The sequence below is a fragment of the Pistacia vera genome, unplaced genomic scaffold, assembly GCF_008641045.1.
Source record: "Pistacia vera cultivar Batoury unplaced genomic scaffold, PisVer_v2 Contig320, whole genome shotgun sequence".
Taxonomy (NCBI): Eukaryota; Viridiplantae; Streptophyta; class Magnoliopsida; order Sapindales; family Anacardiaceae; genus Pistacia; species Pistacia vera.
The window spans coordinates 597,073-618,358 of NW_022196136.1; the positions used below are offsets into that span (position 1 = coordinate 597,073).

The 21,286-nt window shown below is 39.0% G+C and overlaps 1 protein-coding gene across 1 annotated transcript; it reads left to right on the forward strand.

The window, feature by feature from the left end:
- The first annotated feature begins 8,234 nt into the window (after positions 1 to 8,234).
- LOC116136987 (nucleotide-sugar uncharacterized transporter 1-like) lies at positions 8,235 to 20,982 on the forward strand. The gene is made up of 7 exons (XM_031422672.1): positions 8,235 to 8,421; positions 8,980 to 9,131; positions 9,214 to 9,419; positions 9,499 to 9,592; positions 16,530 to 16,696; positions 16,800 to 16,970; positions 20,395 to 20,982. Exons 1-7 carry the CDS (start codon positions 8,334 to 8,336, stop codon positions 20,672 to 20,674), a joined length of 1,158 nt encoding a protein of 385 aa, XP_031278532.1. The 5' UTR covers positions 8,235 to 8,333; the 3' UTR covers positions 20,675 to 20,982.
- Positions 20,983 to 21,286: the final 304 nt, after the last annotated feature.

Genomic DNA, 21,286 nt, shown 5'->3' on the forward strand with positions numbered 1-21,286 from the left:
TAGATGAGGCGTAGTAACCGAAAAGTGGTAAGGGTGTGATGAATGAGGGAGAATCTTCTAACCCACGAAGAACTACGCCCCCTCCCTTTGATGAAGCTAGAGTTCGGGAGATTATACAGCAAGTTATGGCCGAAACCCAAGGGAGAGTTATAACCCTCGTGCAGGTACCACCAGCTACGAATGTAGGAAGAGAACAACTGGTACCTTCCCCAGTATAGAACAGAGTTAAACCAATTTATGGTCTTCCCAGTCAACATCAACCCTCAGAGTTTAAGGGTACTACGGACCTGGTAATAGCCGAAGAACGGTTTACGTCCGTAGAGCGAACAACAGGTTTTTCCCCATGACGGCCGGGAGAAGATCCGGTATGCGAGTTTCTTATTTCGGGGTGATGCCCGAATTTGGTTGGAATTAATGGAAGAAACTCATGATGTGGCAACGATGACTTGGGAAGCGTTCAGGCAAGAGTTTGAGGCCGAGTATAGAACAGAGGATCGAGTTCATGAGAAGGTCCAAGAATTTATTAGCTTGCACCAGGGATTTAGTACCGTGAAGGAGTGCTCAGTGAAATTTAACTCCCTTGCAAGGTTTACACCCGAATAGTTAGTACTCCAGCATTGAGAAGAGATAAGTTGTACATGGGTTGAAGCCAGAGATAGCTCAGGATATAATGACGAGTTTTGATCCCCCTCGAACTTATAGTGAGGCCTTGAGCGAGCAATTAGGGCTGAAATCTTTGAAAACAAAATTCCCTTAATGGTTCTCGATAGGAGGAATAAGTGAGCCACCCACCGCCCCGCAGAAAGAGAAACTTGAGGGTGTGAATGGTAAAGAAAGAAGAATAGAAGAAGAAGTTTCAGTGTAGACAGAACAGAAGAGAGTGGAAGAAAAAGTGACCCCAAACGGAAGGGTTTCCTTTTTGCCCTAACTGTGGGAGGAACCACTCAAGAGAGTGTATGAGAGACCAAAGGGTATGTTATAGATGCCGACAACCAGGGCATGATGAGAGATTGTAAAGCCCCTCTTCACCACCCGCACAGAGTTCTGGAGGTACTAGAATGCTAGAGTGTTTACAGTGGCACAGGGTGAAGCAGAGGCCAGTCTATCAGCCGTTAGGTCAGTTTATATTTCATTCTGTTCTTGTATGCTTTAATTATCAGGAGCCACTCATTCTTTTATACGTATGGGATGATTGAAAGGTTAAGTTTGAAACCTACGAGAGTGACTGAACCCATTAAGATAGAGTTACCCATGGGGTTAGTGTTCTGATGCAAGAGATATTGTCAGGAGAGTCGTAGTGATCCAGGGTAGAGATTTAATGGTGATCTAATAGTTTTTTATATGCCCAACTTTGATGTGATATTGGGCATGGATTTCCTAGGGAGATATGGGGTAGAGATTGATTGTCGGAAGAAGAAAGCAAGATTTAATCTCGATAATAGAGATAAATTTAGGTTTCGAGAGGGCCATCAGTGAGCATGTTGATTAGTAGTGTACAGGCTAGAAAGATGTTGAGAAAGGGGTGTTCGAGATATACTGCCCATGTAGTTCAAAGTGGTGATGTTCCCTAGCCAGAGATTCAGATTGTGCCAGTAGTTCGAGAGTTTCTAGATGTGGTTTCGGAAGAGTTACCGGGTTTCCCCAGAAAGGGAGGTTGAGTTTAGTATCGAACTAACACCAAGAACAGCACCAATATCCAAAGCCCTTATCGAATGGCCCAGCAAAGCTTCAGGAATTAAAGAAGCAACTCCAAGAGCTTTTGGAGAAAGGCTTTATCCGACAAGTCATTCTCCCTGGGGAGCTCCAATTTTGTTTGTGAAGAAGAAAGTGGGTCACTACGGATGTGTATCGATTATAGAGAGTTGAATAAAGTGACAGTGAAGAACAAGTACCCAATACCTCGCATTGATGATTTGTTTGATCAGTTAAAAAGAGCTGCAATGTTTTCTAAAATTGATTTAATGTCAGGGTACCATCAGGTAAGAGTGGTGAGCAAGATGTGGCTAAGACTGCCTTTCGTACAAGGTATGGGTATTATGAATTTGTAGTGATGCCGTTTGGTTGACTAATGCCCCAACAGTTTTTATGGACTTGATGAATCGAGTGTTCCATGATTATTTGGATCGGTTTATAGGGTTTATTGATGATACTTGATTTATCCTAAGTCAAGAAAAGAGCATGAGGAACACTTGAGAATAGTATACAACGGCTGAGAGAAAATAGTTGTACGCAAAATTTTCAAAGTGTGAGTTTTGGCTTGAGCAAGTGATATTTTGGGCCATACTGTATCTAAGGAAGGGTTTCAATGGATCCGAGTAAAGTGCAGGCAATCCTGAATGGCAGAGACCGAGGACAGTGAAAAAAGTTAGGAGTTTCTTAGGCTTAGCAGGTTACTATCGGCGATTTGTAGTAGGGTTCGCCCAGTTGGCTAAACCGTTGACAGCTTTACTAAAAAAAGAACTCCTTTTGTATGATCAGAAGCATGTGAAGAGAGCTTTCAGGAGTTGAAGAAGAGATTAATAACAGCTCCTGTGTTAGTGTTACCACAGGAGTGTAGACATATGATATTTATGCAGATGTCTCATACAAGGACTTGGTGCCGTATTAATGCAGTTAGGTAAGGTAATAGCATATGCCTCTCGACAATTGAAAGAGTATGAGACAGAACCCTAGCATGATTTAGAGTTGGCAACCGTGGTCTTCGCACTAAAGATTTGGAGGCATTACCTTTATGGTACCAAAAGTAATATCTACACCGATCATAAGAGTTTAAAGTATTTCTTACATATAGGAGCTGAATATGAGACAAAGAAGTGGTTAGAGCTGGTTAAGGATATGAGTGTGAGATCAAGTATCAATCGGGAAAGGCCAATGTAGTAGCCGATGCCTTGAGTAGAAAAGCTTATTTGTCTCGGCTCACTAAGCAGAAAGAGTTGATAGAAGAATTGTGCAAAGAACAGATTGAAGTGATTCTGAGAAGGATTGCCAGGTTAGAGGTTCAGTCTACTTTACTAGAGAAGGTCAGAGTAAAGCAGGTGGCCGATGAGTGGTGTCAGAGAGTAGTTCAGCAAGTGCATGAGGGCAAAACAACAAAGTTTCAAGTAATAGTTGGTGTCCTCTATTTCAAAAATCGGTTGTGTATTCCTCAGAATGACGAATTGAGGAAGAGATACTTACAGAGGCTCATGACACACCGTACACTGCTCATCCTGAAGCAACCAAAATATATCAAGATGAAAGAAGGATATTGGGGGCCAGGTATGAAGAGAGATATTGCAGAATTTGTAGCTAAATGTCTGGTTTGGCAGCAGGTGAAAGCAGAACACCAACGACCATCAGGGTTGCTTCAGCCATTAGTATTCCAGAGTGGAAATGGGAGAGCATTTCGATGGATTTTATCACAGGTTCCCAAGAGTACAGAAAGGGTATAATGCTACATGGGTGATTATGGACAGGTTAACCAAGTCAGCCCGTTTCCTTCCAGTAAAGGAGAGCACTACTACAGATCAGTTGGCTCAAATTTATATTAAGGAGATAGTCAGGTTGCATGATGTACCAAGACAATAGTGTCAGATAGAGATTCCAGGTTTGTTCAGCTTTCGGATGGTGTTATAGAGGAATTTGGGTACCCGTTTAGCATTCAGTACTGCCTATCATCCTCAGACAGATGGCCAAATAGAGAGAACGAACCAGGTGCTTGAGGATATGTGGAGAGCGTGTTGTATGGATTAAAAGTATCCTGGCATGAGATGTTACCCTTAGTGGAGTTTGCCTACAATAATAGTTATCAGTCTACAATTAAGATGGCGCCTTACGGGCTTTGTATGGTAGACGATGTAGGTCTCCACTACATTGGGATGAGATCGGCGAAAAGAATGAGTTGAGTACACGCTCTTGGGCCAGAGGTGACTCAGAAAATGATAGAGGATGTAAAGTAATCAGAAAAAGAATGAAGCAAGCCCAAGACAGACAGAAAAGTTATTGTTGATCTGAAGAGAAAAGATGTTGAGTTCGGAGTGGGTGATAAAGTGTTTCTAAAAGTTTCCCCCTATAAGCGAGTAATGCGCTTCGGAAGCAAAGGGAAGTTGGCACCGAGATACATAGGTCATCTGAGAGGTGTTGCAACAAGTGGGAAAGGTAGCTTACAGATTGGCACTACACACCTAGTATGGACAAGGTGCATGATGTTTTCCATGTCTCGATGCTACGGAAGTATGTAAGTGACACCCTCCCATATTCTGAGTGTAGAGGCTGTTGAGTTAGCAGAGAACCTTGTACGAGGAACGGCCAGTTGATCTTAGACAAAGGATTAAAGAGTCCGAAATAAGAGTATTCGTTAGTGAAGTCCTTTGGAGAAATCACAAGGTAAAAGAGGCCACATGGGAGGTTGAGCAAGGCATGCAAAGTTGTTACCCAGAGCTTTATGTGAATTTTGGGGAAGAAATTCTTTAAGGGGGGAGAATTGTAACACCCCACTTGAGGTATGTAGCTAATTACGTTGCATTGCTTGAATCTTTATTGTTTGCTCTTAATTGAGTTGTTATATTGTTAATATTGTTTGGTTGGCCCTTGGTTGAATGGATGTATTGGTTTGGTTGAGTGGTTGCTCTAAAATTGTAAAGAACTTGGCGAAATCTTGGTGTTACAGACTTCGCCGGGGCGAAGAATAATCCTCGCCGCGACGACGAGGTTCTGCAACCAAAGAGCTAGGTTCTGTAATTTTCGCTGCGGTAAAGAGCCGAATAAAATGTGTATTGAGGTTTTTAGAGAATTCTTCCATAGGGGCAAAATGACCTTCTACCCTTAGTTAGCAGGAAAAGTGGGGAGTAAATTGTTAGGGAAATTTATGGAGAATATGTAGAGTGGGGGTGTGATTGTAATGAATTAAAGGACAAGGATGGAATTCAAAGGAAGAGCAAGGGCAATATGGGAATGAATGAAGATAATTTAGGCCAAAAAGGGGTTAAGTTTAAACCCTTCATTCATTCTTCTTCCACGCCCTCTTCCATTCCCATTTCCTCTCAATTCTCCTTCAAGCTTTCAAGGATTTTTTAGGGTTTTTAGTTGGATCTTGGTAGAGAATGATCTAAGGCATCTAAGGTGTAGAGAAAAGACATCTACCAAAGGAAAAGAGAAGTGTTAGTGGAATACACACATCACAAGATAAGTAAATCCCAATCCAAGTTGAGTATTGTAGAAATATTTGAGTAGAGATTTATTTATGCATGATATATGTTATGTTATTGAGAACTTGTGTTGAGATGAGTAGTTATTTTGTGGTTGTTAAATACACTTCAATTGAGAAGTGTGATGTGTGATGAGAATGTAGTTTGTGATGAAATTGGAAGAGATTGAGAAATCTTTTTGGAAGTGTTAAGTTATGGCAGGGATTATAGCTTGGTGAGGGAGTTTTCTCCCATTTTGGATGGTTCAAGAGAGGGATAGACTTATAAATAAAGTGGAGTGTAGGTATGCACACTAGTTGTTTGATGAAATGCCTAAGAGAAGTATGAGCATGAGTTGTGAACCTCAATTTTTGCAACATTGCATATTGGCATTTTCTAAGTGCATTAATGAACATGAACCATCCATATGCATTAATTATGCATTTGAGAAGTAGTTTGAGAAAGAGTAGAGAACTTTGTGACTAACCTACTCTAAGCATTAAGCTACACTATAAATACTAGTTTGAGAAAGAGTAAAGAACTGTGTGAATGAACTACTCTAAGAGTAGAAAGAATGAGAAGAGCACTAAGAACGGGTTGGTGCTTTGTGATCTCCACCCGATAGGTATGAAAACGGGTTGGTGTTTTGTGATCTCGACCCGATAGTTAGAAAAAAAAAGGGTTAGTGTTTTGTGAACTCCACCCGAAAGTCATAAAGAGTGGGTTGGTGCTATGTGAACTTCACTCAGCCATGCCTCCGGTAAGATGAGGCCGTGACATATAACAAAAGTTAAGAGAGCTGTGTGAAAGAGAAAATAAATGAGATGAGAAAGAGTGTAAGGAAAGAATTAAGAGAAAAAAGTTATGGGGACGGTCGAGTAGAGGATTTACTTACTGAGCATTATTTTGTGCTCACCCCATTGTTTCCTTTGTGGTTGCAGGATTTAGGTGAGAACGCGGTTAGACAGGCGTCGACAAGCGAGGAGCAATAGCTACATTGTCCGCTGTTTTAATATCATTTTGTAAATGATAGTTTATTTTGTATAGAGTGCTTATATGTAATAAAATAAAATTTTTGGGCCCATTTACTTCTGCTAATATTCATGTCTTCTACTTGCTATTTTTCAATGAGTACCCTAGTATAATGCAGTCATTACAATAACATTCCCATTAATCTATCTTCCAATTGATATTCCAATAATACAATATTCTCTTAAATAAACACTACCTGACTCTATTGATTAATTAACAACAAAAAAACAGTTCTCCTAAGTAAATTTACTCTTCGCTAAAGGACTTAAAATGTGGTTTAGGTCTTGGAATAATTTTAAAAAAAATTTACATTAGAGAAAAAAAATAGAATTTGAGTAAAAGAGCTTTTCAGTGATTTCAAACAAATAAAATTTAAATAAAATTATTTCATGAAAATAGATTTAATAAGAATCTTTTTAACAAAAGGAAGTGGGTTTTTACATTATTTGAAAAGAATTTAAATTACAACAAAAACCCTGTGAGCTAAAATTTAATAAAATTATAGATTTTTGAGAAACAAATATTAATATAAAATATGTATTTGTTTCCCTATTCAAAATACAATTATATCAAATCCTATTCAAAATACATATTTATTTCGATATTCTCAAAATGTAATCATATTTTATTCAACTCAAAAAATTTAATTTTTTTAATCCACTAGGTTTGTTAATTTAACTAAACACCCCCAACAATAAAAGTTTATAAATTGACAAAAACATCCCCACCCACCCACATATTCCCGGTAGCCAACCATCACCGTCGGAAGGTGGCCATGCCAAAATGGTGCACGACTAGCTAGATGTGGCCAATCGTGTGCTGATTTGGCCTTTTCAACTAGATCCACCATGGATCTGGCCGGAAAAGGCCAAATCTACGATTAAATATCTGACCGTTGATGGCCATATTTGGTCACATCTGGTTGTCAATGATGGTCATATCTTGATTGTTGTTAATGGCCAAATGACGGCCAAGATTCGTCAACGGCCAGGATTCGTCAACGGCCAGATCTGGCCATAGATCTGGCTAGAAATGGTGGATTTCGCCGAAAAAGGTTAGATTGGCACACTATCAGTTAGATCCAGCCGGTCGTGCGTCATTCTAGCGGCTTCTAGCCACTGTCCGATGGTGGTGGTGGCTGCATGCATTTAATGGGTGGGTAGGGGTGTTTTTGTTAATTTTAAAACTTTTATTATAGAGGGGTTAAATTAACAAATTTAAGGGATTAAAAAATAATCTAAATATTTTTAGAAAATGTTTCCTAAAAATTTATCAAACACATTTGCAAATTCAAATCCAAATCTAATTTGGTAATAATAACTCAACTCAATTTTTTCAAAAATATTATTCTAAATACTTTACCAAACACAGCGTATACATATCAAAACATTATGAAATTTAAAACTCGAATATTTTTAACTATTTAAAGAATATGAAATATATAAAATCTATAAAAAAACGTAATTTTATAAAAATCAAGAATAAATATCACAAAAGGTTAGAAAATTCTGCTTTTTACCTTTTTGTAAACCCAGATTTTGATATTGAATAATGCTACCTTTACATCATCATTTATACAATTTTTATTACATCATGATGTGACATATGCCACATCCACACAAATTTTTAATTATTTTAAAATTTTAAAATAATTAAATTATTATTAATAATAATAGTTATAGTGTAATAAAAATAGTGTAAAAATTGATGTAAATATAGTAATATTCCATTAGTGCCTAAACCATACACATCCACATTGCAGATTAACAGACCTCGTTAGATATGACTAGGTTTGATCAACGGCTATGACGATCACTTGCTGGCATGCACATCACACGCAATAGACTGGTTCAATTATGTGTAAGGAAGAAACAAAAGAAAACACAACTCACGCGGATACATGACAACAGACACTCGCTTTCCTAGTCGCACTGTCGGTCGGTAAATGAAACACCGTGATTTTCTCGTTCTCTGCCCGCTATCAACTCTGTCTTAAGACCACGTGTAATCTCACTTTCTTTTTCTTTAAAATTCAAAACCAAAGTAAAATAAAACAAATATATCACACTCTCTTCTTCTTTAGTAAAGACTACTGTGTTATACTAAAATGAACTGAGAGAGAAACAACTAAAAACGATGTTTAGCCGTGAGATTTTCAACTTCTTGGTCAAGAAAGACGTTAGAAAAATTCTGAAGCGCAAGGATAGTGATGCTGGCGAAAGAGGTATTTTCTTTTTTCTTTTATTTTTTTTTTCTCATTAGTTTCATTCTTCTCTCTCTCTTTTTGTTTTTTTAATTAATGTAATTTATTTATTTGAGCTTGTATCTAGGTAGTAGGTTCTGTAATGTTGTCTGATTTCAGTTAATCACTAATTTTTTTTAAATTTGTTGATTTGAAGCAAAAATGGTAAGTTCTGGCTTTAATGTGTTCTGAGTTGAGGCATGCAATAGATTCAAAAGAAATCAGCAACATTTCAAAATTGGAATAGCCGAACTAAGATGGAGGTGAATTTGCATGTAAACGACAGTGAAATTAATTTGAAACTAAGTTAGCTTCAAGGGGTTCTATTTGTTAGAATTCTTAATTTTCTTGATGTGATAAAATTAAAAACCATAGTATTAATGCGTGAGTTAATAACTGTAACTAAACTGTACTTTTTTTCTTTTTATTTACTTATTTATTTTGTGTTTGGGGGGTGGGGGGTGGGTTTGTTTGGTGCCGCCTCTTCCTGTGGTATCTTTGCACAGTAGTTAAACTTTTTCTTCCAATGGGTGAATTTAGGGAGGGCTCTGGAAGAGCTGCAAGCCTCTCTGTTTAATAGATTTCGGTCGTCTGAGGGTGCCAAGCGTCACGAACAACGTCTATGTGGCCCAATTGCTGCTCTTACATTCAATTTTGTGGTTGCAGTCTGCATTATTTTCGTGAACAAATGGGTTTGTATACTAATTTTTTTGAACTTGACAGATTTTAGATGCTTTTGCTTTTGGTAACTTGCTGGGTTTTTTCTTTCTTCAGGTGCTTAAAAATATTGGGTTCCACTTCCCAATCTGTCTCAGCTTTATTCACTATGTTGTGAGCTGGACCTTGATGGCCATTTTAAATGCTTTTGGTCTTCTCCCAGCATCGCCTGCCTCAAAATCAAGCCGTTTATCTTTATTAACTCTTGGTTTTGTTATGTGCTTTTCTACCGGCCTTGCTAATGTTAGCTTGAAGTACAATAGGTGAAATTAATGGGTTTCTATTTGCTGGGTTCTGTTTTGTTTACCAGTCTAAAGTTTTTTATTCTCTATATTTTTCCAGTGTGGGATTTTATCAGATGGCCAAGATTGCTGTTACACCATCCATAGTTTTGGCAGAATTTTTATGGTACAGAAAGAAAGTTTCTCTCTTAAAGGTAACTTCTCCTTTCTGGCATTTGTTTCACTGCACCTTCATGCACATACAAAAATATGTATTATCATAAGGTGGCTTCTTTTACCACCTGGGATATAGTAATGGAAAAAGTATTAAGATGCTTATATTCTTGTATGACTTGTAGTCAATCTTTGACTAGAGAAGTATAATGTGCTTCGTTGTCAGATAAGACACAACTGTATGCATGCAAAAGACTGCCCTGACGTATATCCAGAGTAAAATTCTTATCATTGTCAACATAGATGATGTCCTGCCAACATAAATTGAACTTTGTGGTTTGATACATCAATACCCAAATTGTGTATGTATCTGAAATGTACAAGAGAATATTATGATTAACTTTTTTTTGACATCACAGTTTTTAACTTGATTTGTTGCCCCCTTGTCCATTTTAGGTGTTAGAGTGAAAACGGTGTATAAAGAAATGGAGCTTGATTTTATTAATTCGAGAGAAGAATGAAAACAAAAGAGGAATTAAACAATTAAAACAACTGTTCCAGGATTAACCCGACTACAATTCTTAAAGAATCCCAAATGAAAATTATACTACTGATGCCATGTTGTCTTCTGGTGGCTGTATATACTACCAATGTAATCTCTTTTATTCTAATAATAATCCTCCCCATTTATTCCCTTGAAATCAGCTCCTTAATTTTTGTAGATTGATTGCTAGATTGATTGCCCTTAATTTGAGTTCTTGAATTATCTCTTGCTATATCTTTTCTTCTCATGGAATAAACTAGTAGTTCTCTTGGTGGACTTTCCTCATCAACGTGATTGTTAGCTGAAATTAAGTGTGTATCATTAGGCAGTCCTCTATTTCATGTTATTTTGTTGTTCTACAAGCTATACTTCAAACTGATTTCAGGAGTCTGGTGATTAGATAAGAGAGGCTGGTTATATCTTCATTCTGTTTATTTAATGTATCAAAAGAGATTGGAGGGGCTAGTTCCTGAAATATCTATATGTTTAATCTGGCAAAATTATTCAACTTTGAATTTTCACATACAAACTGTAAGTGTATTGTTGAAAAAGGCAGAAGGTCATCCCTGGAGTATGTCATCATCTTTTAAACATTTGATTTCTTATAAAGTATATACAAAGGATTTGAATTCTTGTTTGCATGGCATTAGCTTTTGAAACCTTTCATTTTCTGTTGTACTTAAAGACCTCTGAAAATTTTCTGAAATCTCTGCTATTATTTCTCTGTCTTCTTTGTGGATTTGTTTAGTCTTATAGTTGAAACATATAGTTATATAAGTTTTGATACCTTAGTTGCGCAATCCTCCTAGGAGGGGGATAAATCATTGGCAAACCATGGATCAGCAAGTTCATAGTGTTATCTGGATGTATGTATACCATTTCTCTGCTTTCTTTTGAGAACAATTATCTAAAGTAAAGCTGTTGAATATTTTTCTATGCCCCGAGTAAATAGGTGTTAAGACTCCCTGCACTATCAACCAGCAAACACAAACAATCCACAGAACAGAGAGTAATATGCTCAAAGAAGTCTCAACAAGCTTATATTACTGAAAAATGAAGAGTAACCAACAATGCATAAAATACCAAACTGATAGATCCCAGCAATTCGAGGAGCTGGGGACCTCCCTTAATGACAATAGACTAAAACTTGATAATACCCCAGAACAGACCCCCTCTATTTAAACTATCTTCTTAACCACCTATTCTCTACTAACAACTTTGATTCCCCACTCATGTGGCTGGAACAGACTCTCCAAACAACCAGGCACCTCACAACCTGCATTTACTGCCTCAAATGTCTCTTATGCCCTTTATAATGATAAACGTGATTAATGGGAGGTCTATCAATACCACACCCCCTCCCTCCCCCCCCTCCCCAATGAAGAGCCACCTTGTCCTCAAGGTGGAATTGGGGAAATTGCAGATTGATAACATCAAAAGCCTCCCACGATGCTTCAAAGGAAGCCAAGTCCTTCCATTTTATAAGGACTTCCCGAGAACCATCTAACAAAGTGCGGACTGCCAAAACTGAGTCTGGGTGAACCAGGAGTTCCAGTTCCTCGGTGAGGAAAGAGGGCAGGGGTTGGATGGGCACCGAGGGGTGTAGACTGCGTTTAAGCTGAGAAATGTGAAATACTGGATGAATTTTCGCCGTAGTGGGCAGCTCTAACTTGTAAGCAACCTGCCCAATTTTCTCTAAGATGGTAAAAGGGCCATAAAACCGTGGACTCAGTTTCTCATTCAGTTTCTTGGCTAAGGATTTGAAACGATACGGTTGGAGCTTCAAAAAAACCTGGTCCCCTGGTTGAAAACTAACATCCCGACGGTGCAGGTCAGCTGTGCCTTCCATCTGTTCTTGAGCAACAGCTAGGTTATGTTTCAATTCCTCCAAAATTGCATTTCGTGCAGCCATCTGCTGGTTCACTTCTTCCATAGCAGAAGGGTAATCAGTAAACCGGAGGAGAGTGGGTGGATCCCTTCCATATAGGGCTTTGAAGGGAGTCATTTTTATGGAATTGTGATGGGTTGTATTATACCAATATTCTGCCCAAGATAGCCATCTATGCCACTGTTTGGGCTGCGAACTACAGAAGCAGCGTAGGTAAGTTTCCAAGGAGTGGTTGACAACCTCCGTCTGACCATCAGTTTAAGGATGGTATGCTGAGCTGATCTTCAATGAAGTGCCAACAGCCTTGAATAGCTCCTGCCAAAACTGACTAAGAAAGACCCTATCTCTATCCGAGACTATGGACTTGGGAAATCCATGTAGTTTCACAATCACAGAAATAAAAAGTTCAGCAACATCTTAAGCACTGTAAGGATGGCACAGAGGGATGAAATGTCCGTATTTAGTAAGCCTATCCACTACAGCCATTATAGTATCCTGGGCTTTTGACTTTGGTAATCCGCCAATGAAATCCATGTTGATATCTTCAAAAACCTGGGTTGGAATCGGTAAGGGCTGAAGTAAACATGCTGGTTTGAGAGTAGAATACTTATTTAATTGGCAGACGGAGCACTGTTGGACATATCTCTGCACATCTTTCTTAATTCCAGCCCAAAACACTATATTCATCAGTTTCTTGTATGTTCTGAAAAAACCTGAATGGCCCCCTCCTGGGCTGCAGTGAAATTCGGCTAATAGTTTAGTAATGAATTTCGAATTTGCAGGTAATACCAATCTGTTTTTGTAGACGAGGCAGCCACGGCGAAAACCATAATGGGGATGGCTGGAAGGGTCAAACAGAAGGTCTTGTACGATTGCTTGGAGCTTGGGGTCTTGTTGTGCCTCGGCAGCTAACTCATCAAATTCAGAAAATTGGACCACCGAAATGGCCTCCAATTCAACTCCCTCTCCCCATCTGGATAATGCATCAGCTACCTGGTTTGAACTTCCAGGTTGGTAATGGATTTTGAAAGAGAAGCCGAGGAGCTTAGAAATCCACTTTTGTTGTTCGGGTGTCTTAGCACGTTGATCTGTCAAGAATTGCAGGCTGCGCTGGTCTGATTTAATGATAAATTTGCGGCCACTAAGGTAGTGGCTCCACTTGTGGACAGCAAACACAATGGCCATCAGCTCCCTTTCGTAGGTAGATTTCTGTCGGGATTGGTTGGAGAAGGCTTGGCTGATGAATGCTATGGGACGTTGATTCTGGACCAGGACAGCATCGATCCCTTGTCCCGATGCGTCTGTGTGGACTTCAAAAGGAAGAGTGAAATCAGGGACTGCCAGAACAGGCACCTTAGTCATTGCCGCTTTAAGTGTGTCAAAAGCCTGTTGTGCTCATTCCAGGCAAAAGAATCTTTTCGCAATAACTGTGTTAAGGGCTGTGCGATTAAACCATAATTCTGCACAAAGCAGCGGTAGTAATCTGTTAAGCCCAAAAAACCTCGTAATTCTTTGATTGTGCGTGGGACGGGCCAAGAAAGCATAGAATCAATCTTTTGTAGGTCAGCCTCTATGCCTGTTGCTGAGATTAAATGACCCAAGTACTCCAATATGTGACGGGCATAAAGACACTTCTTGTAATTGACAACCAATTCATGCTTAGTGAGAATCTGAAAGATGTGTCGCATGTGCAACAGATGGGTCTTCAAATTAGGGCTGTAAATCAGAATGTCGTCAAAAAATACAAGTATAAACTTCCGCAAGACTGATTTAAAAATAGTGTTCATCAAAGCTTGAAAAGTGGACGGGGCATTGGTCAACCCGAAGGGCATGACCAGGAACTCATAGTGCCCCTCGTGGGTTCTAAACGCTGTTTTGGGAACGTCTTCTTCTTTAACCAGAATCTGGTGGTAACCGGATTTGAGGTCCAGTTTTGTAAAAATGGCAACCCCTGATAGTTCGTCCAGCAGTTCATCAATTGAGGGAATTGGGAATTTGTTTGGAATAGTGATGTTATTAAGTGCCCGATAATCGACACAAAACCGCCAACTACCATCCTTCTTTTTTACCAACAAAACCGGACTAGCAAAAGGACTTGTGCTGGGTTGTATAATTCCTGCCATCAGCATCTCACCTACCAGCCTTTCGATTTCATTTTTCTGGGAAAATGAGTATTTGTACGGGCGAATGTTGGGAGGTTTGGTATTGGTTTCTAAGACTATGGCGTGGTCCGTGGGTCTCTTGGGTGGGAGTTTAGTCAGCTGTTCGAACAAATGGCTAAACCCATCAACAACTGCTGCGGCTGTTGGGTCCATGGGTTCCTCTGTTTCCTCTTCCTTAACACCAATGGAGCATAACTCGACCACATATCCCGTATCCTCTCTCTGTAAGGATTTCAGCATTGCCCTTAGTGATACCATAGTCTTGACTAACGATGGATCCACTTGCAGAACCACCCACTTACCGTCACTGAAAAATTCCATAGTCAGATTTCTCCAATTTGCACAGACATCTCCCAATGTACCAACCAAGAAATGCCCAGCACTACATTTGCTCCCCCTAACTCAAATGGAAAATAGTCCTGGCACAACTCGATCCCTTGCATCCGCAATGGCACAACTCTGCAAATTCCCTCACCTCTAACTGTCAATCCGTTTCCCACCATCACCCCAAAAGATTTACCTTTCTCCACTGGTAGCTCTAACTTTCGCACCACTTCATGCGAAGTGAAATTGTGGGAAGCCCCACTGTCAACCAAAATAATCACCTCTGACTCTCCAATCACCCCTTTTAATTTTAGGGTTTTATCAGTAGTAACCCCTACGATGGAATGCATGGACAAGGCCAACGGGTTACCTTCGTCTAATACTTCCGAGGTGGGTTCAGGACTGCCACCGTCGTTTTCTGCCCTGTCGTCGTCGGTTACTAGCAGTATCTGGATCGATTTGCTCCAACAGCGGTGATTTGGTCCATATTTCTCATCACAACGGAAACAGAGACCCTTTTCTCGTTTTTGCTGTAGCTCGGCGTCGGTTAGTCGCGTCGCCGCTTAATTGTTTTCTGTCGTGAAATCGATTTGGGGAAAATTGGGGATTTAGGTCTGCACTTCGCGATGGGTTAGTCCACCAATTTGGGCGACTGGGTTCCAGGTTTGGGCTTGGGGTGACCCAAGTGTAAGGGTCCAGTTTGTTTCCTTGGGCTTTAGTAAATCTGGCCCGACTTTTGTCTAAAACCCAATTGCGTTCCTCCACGCGGTGGGCTTGATCCATCAAGGCAAACAGGGAAGTGGGCTGTGTTAGGCGAGTCTCAGCTCTTATTTCCTCTTTTAACCCATTTGTAAAAACCCCCATCAGAATGTCTTCTCCAACCTCACGTAAGGGTGTTGTGTGAGCTTCAAAATTTTCCCTGTACTCCGTCACTGTACCCATCTGCTTCAAAGCTACCAAGGCTTCATAGGCTGATCCCTTAAATGATGGTCTGAACCTCTCCACTACTGCAGTCTTAAAGTCTGTCCAAGACCCGATGGGAGCTCTAGACTCCACCCACTGATACCAGTTCAGGGCACGACCTTCCATACACACGGCGGCTGCCACCACCTTTTCTTCCTCCTCATATTTATTCACCGAAAAATATCGGTCAGCTCTGAATGTCCATCCACAAGGATCTTCCCTGTTGAATATGGGTAGTTCCAACTTCTTCACCTTTGAGTTTTCTCCCTCCTTGTTCCTATCCACTCCCTTACTGTCACTACTGTTGGAAGCTTCACCGTTAGATTCTTTCCCCTTATCCCGGCTCAGATTTGCATCCTTCTCTTCCTTAAACTTCATCCACTCACGAAGCTCTAGTAAGTAGCCCTTAATACTCCCTAGTTCTTCCTTAACAGTTCCATTTCCTTCTCAACGTTCCCCATTTCCTTTTCCAAACCTTCCACTCTGTTTTCCATCTTCGATTTAACCATAACCCAACGAGGCTCTGATACCAATTTGTTAAGACTCCCTGCACTATCAACCAGCAAAAACACAAACAATCCACAAAACAGAGAGTAATATGCTCAAAGAAGTCTCAACAAGCTTATATTACTGAAAAATGAAGAGTAACCAACAATGCATAAAATACCAAACTGATAGATCCCAGCAATTCGAGGAGTTGGGGACCTCCCTTAATGACAATAGACTAAAACTTGATAATACCCCAGAACAGACCCGCTCTATTTAAACTATCTTCTTAACCACCTATTCTCTACTAACAACTTTGATTCCCCACTCACGTGACTGTAACAGACTCTCCAAACAACCAGGCACCTCACAACCTGCATTTACTGCCTCAAATGTCTCTTATGCCCTTTATAATGATAAACGTGATTAATGGGAGGTCTATCAATAGGTTTCTGGAATTTCCCTTTGCTGAAGTAATTTCTGACAAGTTTTAAGAATAAGTTGGTTGATCTGTTGACTGTTAGTCTTTATTATTTTTGACATTACCACTAGTTCCAGTAAAAATGTTATAGTTTTCATTCATGTGAAGTTCTTTCCGTGAGTTTTTTCAGGTGGTTACACTTACTGTTGTGTCCATTGGTGTTGCTGTTGCTACTGTAACTGATCTGCAATTTAGTCTCTTTGGTGCTTGTGTGGCATTGGCATGGATAATTCCAAGTGCAACTAACAAGATACTTTGGTCCGATATGCAACAACGAGAAAATTGGACAGCCTTGGCGTATGTTATGTGCTAGATTGAATACTTAACTTCCATTGATGTTACTCTGTTACTGCAATATTTCAAATTTGATCTTTACCTGAGTTGTGAAATTGTCTTTCAGGTTAATGTGGAAGACAACACCAATCACTGTGCTATTCCTTGTTTCTTTAATTCCTATCTTAGATCCCCCTGGTGTCCTCTCCTTTGACTGGAACCTCACTAACACATTGGCGATTCTTATGTCTGCTTTTCTTGGCTTCTTGCTTCAGTGGTCTGGTGCTTTAGCTCTTGGGTAAGTGACATCTTTTTATTCTATTAAACTGTCTATGCCATGCCTTTTTTTGTTTTGTCGTTGAAAGAATAAGAGTTTCAGTTCCTGCCTTTATTGCATACGGTTAGTTGCGATCTATGTGTTTTCTATTGAGCTCAGGATTCATGGTGATAATTTGGTGAATTTAAGTCTGTAAGACTGTTATTGAGTCACATGATTTGAACGACAGAAAATGCTGCTCAGTGTCCTGGAAATTAGTTTGATGCTGGTTATGTAATCTTTGGCTAAATGATTTCTAAAAGAAATTGTTTTTACGATCAGCTCTTAGAGACTTGCAGTGTCAATATGTGCAAATTCCTCTGATAAGCCCCCTATCAACAAGGTTTATCAATACAAGGGGCACAAGGGCAGAAGGGTGTGAGACGTGTGAAGCAACACTAAAGGTGCTCTCTAAAAGTTGTTACGCCAGTAGGATTCAGTTGGAGGAAATACACGTGGCAGTAGAGTACATGGAAGGAATATGGGTAAAGGTCATTAGTATATTAAGGCAGTTAGAATAAAAAATGCATATACTGATTTTTNAAAAAAAAAAAAAAAAAAAAAAAAGGGAATCAAAGGAAGAATTGCTAATTGGATGCTAGAGTTATAGCCAATCTATCAACTAAATATTGAAGGAGCTTTTAACATCATAATTTTAGTGACAGTATGATACGACCCCTACTACTCAAATTTGCAAAAGGAATTTTAAGGGCAATTAGCGGGTGTGCAAGTGGGAGTTAGTTATCCACGTGGCAGGAACAATGCAATTGGTGTGACGTTGTGAGTATAAATTGAGAGATTCAAATTGTAAAAGGAGAGAATATTTTCAGTAGGAATTTGGGAGGGACTAGCCCCTCGAAGAGCTGGCTTATCTTTACATTCATTACTGCTTTCTTAATTGTTCTTCACAGTCATTGTTATCCATTTATTTATCAATCAATTCAAAGGTATATTCATATTAGTGCTTTCTCAATTGTCTCTGATTTGTGTTGGGATATTGTCCTGTTTGGTAAATTACTGTCTGTTTGGGTTGTTTTGAGCATTGAGAATCTAGGTTCCCATCAAACTGGTATCAGAGCTTGGTGTGGGTAATGGTGAATAAGAGAATGGAGGTAAGAATGGAGGGAATTGAGAGGGAGGTAGGAAGTGTTAAGGAAGATGTTACCAGTGTTAAGGAAGATGTCGGCAATATCAAGGAATATCTACTAGAGTTGAGGGAATGGATTAGATTGAAGGATGAGAAGGACGGGAGCGTGAATCGAGGAAAAGAGAAGGTTGAATCATTGGAGATTCATGCGAGTCACGATGACCGAAGCCGGAATCAATCAAAATCCAACAGGAGCAAGAGGAGGTAATCCCTATTGACCCAAGGGTAGATGCTCTTTTAACCGAATTTGCCCCCATCTTTGACCAACCTGCGGGCCTTCCCCCTCTTTGTTGACAGGACCACCCAATTACCTTGAAAGACGGAGCCCAAACCCCAAACATCAGACCATACCGATATTCTTACACTCAGAAAAATGAAATTGAGAGATTGGTTGGGGAGATGTTGGCTGCAAGTATTATTCAGCCTAGTATTAGCCCATTCTCTAGTCTTGTGTTGTTGGTTCGAAAGAAAGACGGTAGTTGACGTTTTTGTGTGGATTACAGGGCCTTGATACCACAATGTTACATAAGAGATTTAGCTGGAGTCTTGTTCGAATCTCCATTGTTGCTCAAAACTTCCATATTTTGAGGGAATAAATGTCGATTCCACAATGAGTATCAAGCATCTGATCTAATCAGACAGGTTCTTATCCTCCAACTAGCATAATGCACCAGCAGGAAATTTGGATTTGAGCAGATTCATTGGTATATGGATGAGATCGCCTGGGAAACAAGTTTAGCTTGGGGTATAGCTAAGTCTAGATATACTACATGCTAAAACTGTTTTTTATTGGACAATATTTTGTAAACACAAATTAGTGGTTTGGTATAAGACTCAAGCATTTAAATGTGTTGTCCATAATTGATGAAGCGCAGGACAGCCCTGGAAAATCTTGGATACTGGAAGATTTAATGTGAGAAAAGTGGTGACAACTTAGTTGGAAAAGTGGGATAGGAAAGAAAACTATTATATGATTACATCAGTTGTTGGAGAAGAAGCAATCGATTTATGATGGAAACAGTTATAAGGAGGAGATCGAAATGCTAAGAATTTCAGCAACAAAGGGGGGAGCGAGAGAATATATCTTGAGGGATGAAACAGAGATTGAATTGAAGGATTTAACAAAGTTTCTGAAGCACTTGATATCTGAATAAGGCATTTCTTGATAAACATTTCAAATGGGCTAATTGAAATAAGCAAGTTGGGTGATTGCTGTTTCTTTAGTCTTTTTACTTTTGATTGTATTTTATCTCTAGGTTGGGTGCTCAACTGGTGGGGCTTGTGTTCAAGGGTTCCATAAAAAACATTTTCTTGCCTTCCCACTTTTGAGGACAACTGTCCTCAAATTTGATGGTGTTGATGGATGAAACTTGTTGGACTTTAACCATGCATCTTTCAGGCAAAGATCTTTACTTCTGCTGTATGGAGTTGAGGCAATTTATCCTTAAAAGGATCCTAAGCTGAACTCTTTTATCTTTATATTTTGTCCTCTTAAATATTCTTGGGATGTGATAAACCAATTGGGACATCTTCCTTGGCATGGTTGGAATGTTAGACCTTGCATTAATCTCAGCTATTGCTTTCATCTTTCTCTTGTCAAGAAAAAAGTCTTTACATCACCTTCTGTTAGTACTTTCCTGGGCTACTATAGAATTATTATGATATTTTTGTACCTTCACTCTGTTATTGGAGAAGGGTAGGAAATATGAATATTATGTTTAGGACTGGAAAGTAGAAAGATTTATTATATTTTTTCTCTTTTGGTTAGAATTCATATGGACAGATCGATAACTTGAGAGAAGCACTGAGAACCTCAGCCAGATGTCAAACTTCTATTGCTTCGGAATTTTTTTCAAAAGAATGCCTGATACATCTTTAACTACTGGAGTATGCTTCAGTGTTAAGTGATGCTAACTTTTGCTTTCTTGAACTTACAACAGTTGACAAAGGATCTTGTCATCGTGTATACTTGATATTTTCTTGAATGTTCTTTAAAAGGCTTACCAGAAAAACTGAGCAGGTTGGGTACAGTTCTTTTTCCTTGTGTTTTCAGCTGATATATGTTGTTGGAGAATACATTTAATATCTTTTATATTCTTGTAACTATGTTTTTCAATATTATTATTTGCTTCTTGTTTTGTTTTGGTATCTTAAGATGTTGGATATTGTTTTATATAGTTTGATGTTTACGACAAGTTGGTTTACGTTGGCAGTTAAATATTTGATATTGAGTTGATTTTGGTTCTCTTTCTCCTTCAGGGCAACATCAGCTATCTCTCACGTAGTCCTCGGACAATTCAAAACCTGTGTTATACTTCTTGGAAATTACTACCTGTTTGGTTCGAATCCAGGCACAACCAGCATTTGTGGAGCGTTTGTAGCAATTGCGGGTATGACTTTCTACACGTACCTTAATTTATACAATAAGAAGCAACAATCAGGTAAAGCATCTCCAAGAAATGGTTCCAGTTTACCAAAATCAAAATTGAGCAAAGAAAATGGGGAAAACCATGATGGTTATGGTACTGAATCTGTTTAACAATATGCATATCACTTCACGAGCAATGAGAAATTTCTTCACAAACTTTAGGATCATTCATTCATAATCCTTAAACCATTTCTAGGATACTTTGCTTATGTTTTATCTGAGTTTAGTTAATTTTAGTTTAGATCTAACCGTAGGTTAAAGTGCTTTTATGTAGATCGTGGAGTTGTTTGCTAATCTCTTTTTTGGGCTGAATCATTGTACATGTAAATTATTTGAGAGATTGTTTCCACAGATGCAAGCAAATTTATCACACTCTTTCATATATGTATTTTTTTGTGCCTTATTCATTTTACTTTTCTTATTGTCTTTAGGAATTTTAACATTTATCAATGCTTTTACTGCTTTGTCAATAATTGCCAGTTCTGTTGCTTATTGGATTGATTTCTTCTTCGGCCATGATTACTCCACGCCCACGGGATTGGAAATGGAATGGTTTACTTACAATAGAAATTGGAAATGGAATGGTTTACTTACAATAGAAATTGTTAATGGAATGGAATCCTTCAGGAGGATCTGTTAATGGAGATTAGAGTTGGCAATGAGTCATGTTGAAAGTTGAAACAGTTTTGTGTTATATCGCAATCGTGTTGTGTCAATTTTTCT

What these genes read in the sequence shown, in the direction of transcription:
- LOC116136987 (XM_031422672.1), top strand. Translation starts at nt 8,334, where the DNA reads ATGTTTAGCCGTGAGATTTTCAACTTCTTGGTCAAGAAAGACGTTAGA. An exon ending in AGAAAGTTTCTCTCTTAAAG is followed by an intron (nt 9,593 to 16,529) that starts GTAACTTCTCCT and finishes GAGTTTTTTCAG; the next exon opens with GTGGTTACACTTACTGTTGT. An exon ending in TCTGGTGCTTTAGCTCTTGG is followed by an intron (nt 16,971 to 20,394) that starts GTAAGTGACATC and finishes TTTCTCCTTCAG; the next exon opens with GGCAACATCAGCTATCTCTC.